The 6,264-nt window shown below is 50.8% G+C and overlaps 1 protein-coding gene and 1 long non-coding RNA gene across 5 annotated transcripts in view; one reads left to right on the plus strand and one right to left on the minus strand.

The window, feature by feature from the left end:
• Positions 1–3,530, minus strand: part of ZNRF2 (zinc and ring finger 2) — a 60,045-nt gene extending 56,515 nt beyond the window's left edge. For all 4 annotated transcript variants that reach the window (XR_010470147.1, XR_010470149.1, XR_010470148.1 and 1 more), the window contains exon 1: positions 2,536–3,530. Coding sequence is in view for 1 of the 4 variants with exons in the window: in XM_065051652.1 (XP_064907724.1) it covers positions 2,536–3,001 (466 nt within the window). In the remaining 3 variants the exon portion in view is untranslated. The remainder of the gene's footprint in view (positions 1–2,535) is intronic.
• LOC135578475 (uncharacterized) lies at positions 3,530–5,666 on the plus strand. Its single transcript, XR_010470150.1, has 2 exons — positions 3,530–3,855; positions 4,262–5,666. It is a non-coding gene; the product is annotated as an uncharacterized LOC135578475 (long non-coding RNA).
• The last annotated feature ends 598 nt before the right edge of the window (positions 5,667–6,264 follow it).

The raw sequence follows: 6,264 nt of genomic DNA on the forward strand, positions 1-6,264 counted from the left end.
AAAAACATAAATAGCTGGAGATTCAGTTCAACTTATGGAAGTTATTCTAGTTCTTCTTTATTTTAATTTTCATAGAATTGCCATGCTAATCCTCAAAATTAATTTCAGTAATTTTCAAGATAAAAAGAAACAATCTGGGTAATTTGCAAGCTACAAAACAAGGGAGGGGACTTCAGGCATGCTTATGATACACAAGATGAATGCCAGATACCACACCTAAACAAGCTTGAGCTAGTTACCATCAGGGCAAAAACAATGCTTCAAGTTATTTTTTACCATGCTAATTCTACTGGTGTATGATCTCCAGTGGGGCTACTTGCTCCAAGCATCCAGTTATTACAAGGAATCAAGAAAACACATGGCATGCAGCTAAATAAGGATCCCAACATTCAGTGTGATGTGGAGTAATAGATCGCTGATACCACAGAATATTTTAATTGAAAAAAATAATGTTTCAAGTGCAGCCTTATTCACGGGTGTTGCAGTATTATGACTAAACAGTTATTCATCCTGATAAGAAATACTAAGATTTTTAGAAGAGAAAAAGCAAGCAGATTCATTACCATCTTGTGACCACATAAGGACAGTGTATCTTGAAAACTGCTACTCAAACTCCTAACATATGGCATTCTTTATTTATTAGTCAGTAGATGACGAGAGTGCACCCCTCCTGGTACTCTTCCTCACCAGGAAAAGCAAAAAGCTTTGCATTCATTTCAGCCCAGATCCCCTTCAGTATGCCAGTTTCAGAGATTTGCAAAACACAAAATATGGTATAGTACAGCAATTAACTGTAGAAAAATACAACCAAATTTAGAATTATTCTGAAGAGACCGTCCTGCATCTGAATAGAGCTTCCTAGGTTATTGATCCTCATCACTGCATTTACATTTAATCCACTCCCTCCTGGCAGCAAGGCAGGTTGCAAGACAATGTTTAAGCAACAAGAGGAAAAAAAAACACAAAAGTTTTACCTTTGAACAACACCTGCCTACATGTTTTAATGATTCCTTTGTGCTTAGCACAAACTGCACAATACTCCACGATAGGGCATCCTTTCATCACTAAGGGCAATGCACGCACCTTCTTCCCCCACAGCTACCGTGACAGTATAATGAGCATCCTTGCAACAAAGCAATCCTATCGAGCAGCCTGGCACTATGAGAGTAGTTATGTTTCCTTTCTTAAGGGCAAATATCCCTTTATTAGAACAGGGTTTGACAGCTTTCTGTTAATGTTCAACCACCGTGCTGGGAGGCAGCAGTTTCAGATCTAGGAAGTAACAGCTATACTGTTCTCGGGTCAACACACAAGAGCCCAGAGGTGGCGGGTCATGGGACAGAAACCCCACCAGGGTAGGACCGAAGAGAGCTCTGCTCTGGCTAAAACTAGGTTGCATTACAGAAAAGAAGAAAACCCAGCCTGCTACAAATACAATTCACAAACAGATTAATTAGAATATAGAAATATAGGAATTTTACAGTAGCCTCCTCTTTCTCAAAATAAAACTTTTGGGGAAGTTGGTTGGTATTTAGACAGGTTATAATACATATATACATATTAGAATTATGAAGAGAATGAATCCATTGCAAAAGTCACCTTGCACCTTAATGTTTGACTTAAGCGAACAACGACCTCTAGAATAAACAGTACTGAAAGTAGTCAGTAACTTTGGAAGCAGCTGGCAACTTACAGGCAGATTTTTAACCTAAAGAACACAAGCGGTAAAATGCAAAGCCCTATTCATCTCAATATCACAGGAGAGACAAAAACACTATGACAAGTTGCTCCACGTCTAATATGCCCCTTAAAGGGCCTCAGCTTCTTGGTTAATTCCGAGTTTAGCAGAGTGTTTCTCCTGCCTCAAGTGCACACACTGCCATCCTCAAGACTGTACAGGACCAGTGCTGCATGCCTGTCATAGACAGCTATCCGGCTCTCCTCATCTCTCAGGGGGAAAATGAGGAAAGAAACTTACTTTAACTTCTGTTTTTCTTAATCGACTTTCAGAACCAAGAACCCAAAAACTTAGAAAGAGAAACAGGCACCAACTACATATTAATCAGCACGTAAAGAGGGGTTTGGTCCGATTTTAGAATAAACGACGGAGACACATGATCCAATTAAATTCTAATTATGTAAGTAGCAGGCAAGAGTATTTACACAGGCACTGATTACAGCTATTAGAGTCTAAAGTCGCCAGCCAGAGAGGCTCCGCTTCCTTTTCGCCGTCCCGACGGTACCGCCGCGGAGTTCGGTTCATTTTTAACCTCCTCCTTTCACATCTCTCGTTACAAACAATAGGAGACGCTGGCCTGTCAACCCCATCTCCAAACCGTGATCCCCCCTCCGGCGGGCGCAAGCTTGGAAGAGTCGCCGCTCTCCCCAAAGTGATGATTCATGACCCGTCCCACCTCCGGGCCGGGAGCCGGGGAAGGAAAGCCCCCACATTCCCCACTGGGGACCCCTCACCCGCAGCAGCGAGAGAGGCACCTAAGCCCTCCCGCCGCGCCCGCTCCGTCGGCCGGCCCTTACCTCCGAACAGGTGCGGCGAGAGGTGAGCGGGCAGCGAGCCGATCACTAGCCGGGGCCCGCCGGAGGAGCCGCCGTCGCCCCCCGTGGGCCGCTCCCGGCCGCCCTCCTCCGGGGTGCTGTTCACCGAGTCCTGCGAGCCGTAAGGGCCGCTGCTGTGTGGGATGTTGAAGGCGGACTGCGCGGCCCGGGCCCCTGAGGCGCCCGCACCCCCTAAGGACCTGCTCCGGGGTGCCGACCCCGCGGCACTCGCCGCCGCCGCCGCCGCTCCTCCTGTGGCCGTCGCGCCGCCGGGAGCGGCATGAGGCGCCGCCGCCAGGTGCGCGTACCGCCCGCCAGCGCCTGCCGAGCGCCCGCCAGTCCCGTTAGCGCCGCCGCTGCTGCTGCTGCTGGAGGAAGGTAAATCCCCGCCCGAGTACGCCCGGGTGCGGCCATTGGCGGCGGTGGGGCTGCTCTGCTTCGCACCCATGGTCCCGCTGCCGCCTGGCGCTGCCCGGTGCCCTTCGCCGCCGCCTTCCCCGCGGCGCCCGAGGGTGGCGGGAGTCCGGCCAAAGCGGGGGCGATCCGAGGCGCGGGTCGCGCCGGGGAGAGAGAAGAGGGTGCGCCGAGGGAGGGAAACAGGTCGCTCGGTGGGTCGGTGTCGAGAGGGGAGAGCCGCCTGCCGAGATCCGACTCAGCTGGCGGCCCCGGCGCGGCCGCTGCTCGCGGGTCTGGGGCGCCACCATGAGCTGCTCGGGACGGTGCTGGCTCCCGCCGTGCGGCCACTCGGCCCCGCCGCCGCTGCTGCTGTTGTGCCTGCTGCCGCTGTGCCCGCCGCCGCCGCCATCCTCCTTCACTGCTGCTGAGCTGTGTGGGGGGCAACGGCGGCAGCAGCGCCGCCGAGGCCGCTCGCTCGCCCGCGGCGCGCCGTGCCTGTGCCGAGGGAGGCGGGAGGGGGCGGTCACCCTAGCGCAGCCGCTCCTCTACCGTGTCGCCATACTGGGGGCGGCACCAGCGGGCGGGATAGGGAGCGGTTACAGCGGTAGGGGCCGCCGCCTCTCTTTCCTCTCCGTCCGCCCGGCCGCGGACCGGCCCCCAGCGGCGTGACGGGTCGGGCCCGCCGTCTCGCCCCGCCTCCTGCCCCTCGCCTCACGCAAGGTGGGGGGCCGAGGCGAGAACCTGCCTGCTCGCCTGAAGGGGGAACCCCGCGGGGCGCCGGGGCGGCCGCCCCGGCGCAGAGGGAGTTAAAAGCCCAACTGCTGCTAGCAGGTGCTGCGCTCTGGCGGTTGGTGGCCGTTGGCGGCGGTCGATTCTGGGGCTGCGCTCCGTGCTGAGTCCCGCCAGGTGAATGGGAGAAGCAGCCGCAGCGGGAGGCGGCTCGGTGGGGCGGGCAGGATGGGGGTGACCAAGCGTGGGACGCTGCCCCCCAAGGCGGCGGGTGCCCTCCTGCCGCGCCGCTGCTCCGTTTGCCGTCGCAGCCTCAGCGAAGCGCCCGAATGCCTGGGCTCCGGGCCCCACCGGGCGAGCGCGGCTCCCGGCTGCTGGGCTGGGCCGCGCACCGACTGAGGGCCGAAGGGCACAGTCTGCTGCTCCCCAAGCCCGGGTTTGGCGGGGTGGTTGGTGAAAGGGCCGCTCACTCCTGTCGGGAGCTTTCCCTGGTAGGGGACTTCCAACCCGGGCTGTTTTCTCATATATCTGGAGGAGAAGCTGGACAGAAAGAATGAAAATCTCTTTTTTCTTTGCTTCACAGGCAATATTGGAAAATCCTGCAGACCTCAGTCTCTCACTTTGAGAAAAGCTCCCCTTATGTGTACCATTTGTACTATAGATATTACATGCAATTACTACATGTATTATGTTTATGAAATGTACAAATGTCCCTCACATGTACATGTATCTTTAACACTCATCCTCAGTTGCAAACAGTTTCAGAGGCCTCCCTTTTCCCCATATCTTACCATCTACTACAACCACATGCAGTTGCTTTCTGGTATCAGTGCAACTCACAGTTAAATTTGCAAGAAGATAAACCGTAGCTGAGAATGGCAGAGGAGGTTACCAGCCCTAACGCTACATTGTGACACCACTTTTCTGGGTAGCTGAGACACTTTGTTGGTAATCTGGAGAACAAGTCTTATGAGGAGTGGCTGAGGGAACTGGGACTGTTTATCCTAGAGAAAAGGAGGATGAGGGGAGACCTTATTGGTCTCTACAACTTCCTGAAAGGAGGTTGTAGCATGGAGGGTGTTGGTCTCTTCCCCCAAGTAGCAAGTGAGAGGATGAGAGGAAATGGCCTTGAGTTGTGCCAGGGGAGATTTAGATTGGATATGAGGAAAAAATTCTTCACGGAAAGGGTTGTCAGGCATTGGAACAGGCTGCCCAGGGAAGTGGAGGAGTCACCATCCCTGGAGGTGTTTAAAAGGTGTTTAGACAAGGTTCTTAGGGACATGGTTTAATGCTAGAGGTGGGTTATGGTTGGACTTAATGATCCTGGGCGTGTCTTCCAACCAAAATTATTATTCTAATCTGAACCCCATTTAGAGGCTTCTGCTGTAAACCATTGCTGGTTTCAGTAAGAGGCAGTGATTCCACAGCTGTCTCATTAACAGTTTGGTCTTTTGTTTGCCAGGTGCTGGGCAGACAGCTGGGGTTGATAATCTGCTGTCCCAAACTACATTGTTCCCACTTGTGAATTACAAGCTGCTGTCTCTGCTAGCAGTGGTAGGTACTTCCAGGTAGATCAAGCATGAGCACCTTCTAGCTCAGGTTCCTACAGAAAGAAAATCGGTGTGCCTGCTCTGCCACTAGTTACTTTTAAAACCCTTGGCTAGCTTCAGCCAAATCTGTCAGAGACAACAACTATAGAAAATAAGCAGCTATGTAGAAGACAGGGACACTACTAATGTTCCCACAGAAGAGAAAGCTACCATAGGAATTCCTATCTTGCAAGATTCCAAGAATCCGCATGGGCGAAGGATATTGCAGACGTGACTCATAATTTCTGCTGCTCACAGAATGCCTGTGGTGTGTTCAGCCCTATCAGAGCAGGTTTAGAGGACAGCATGCTCAAGAGTTTTATAGTTTTTTTTAAATTTCCATTACTGAGAGCTAGTGGAACTGGTCAGCTGCTAAAATAAACAGCATTTTGAAAGTAGTATGTTGCTACACAGTACCACAGTACTTTCTGTGATTTCTTTACAGGGGATCTAAGAGTTGAGTGGGTATTAAATACAGGTTTATTTGGCTGTGAATAGCTTTTTATTCAATTTAGAATTTAAAAATTTTATGGGGGAAAAAAAACTGTTAAGACATCCAAACAGTTACTCAGTCTTACAATCAGAAAATTACCTTTAGCAGCATAGAATATTTCACAGAAAAGAAGTTACAACAACAGGACAGCCTGTGTTCCCTTCTCAGAGAATGTGACTTGCTGGCACAGTGTGATTTTCTTTTTTCTATTTTGGGGGAGTCTTCAGTTTTTGTTTTGCATTTAGGGTATATATTTGCAGTGCTCTCACTATCAAGTGTGAGTCTGAACAGGACATTTATCACAAAGAACACCTCTATTTTCAGAAAAGCCATATGACATGCTTCTGAACCGTCTTTCTTCCCAGTTCCTCTTATAAATGGTTGAATAAAAGTTTTTCTACATACAGAAATTTTCTTTACATAGCCAACAGTACAGTTAGGTTTTTGAGCTGACATTTCTTCTAACCAACAACTGTCGACTAACCATTGAGTCTTGTAGAAGCA

This window comes from Columba livia, chromosome 2 (assembly GCF_036013475.1).
Source record: "Columba livia isolate bColLiv1 breed racing homer chromosome 2, bColLiv1.pat.W.v2, whole genome shotgun sequence".
Lineage (NCBI taxonomy): Eukaryota > Metazoa > Chordata > Aves > Columbiformes > Columbidae > Columba > Columba livia.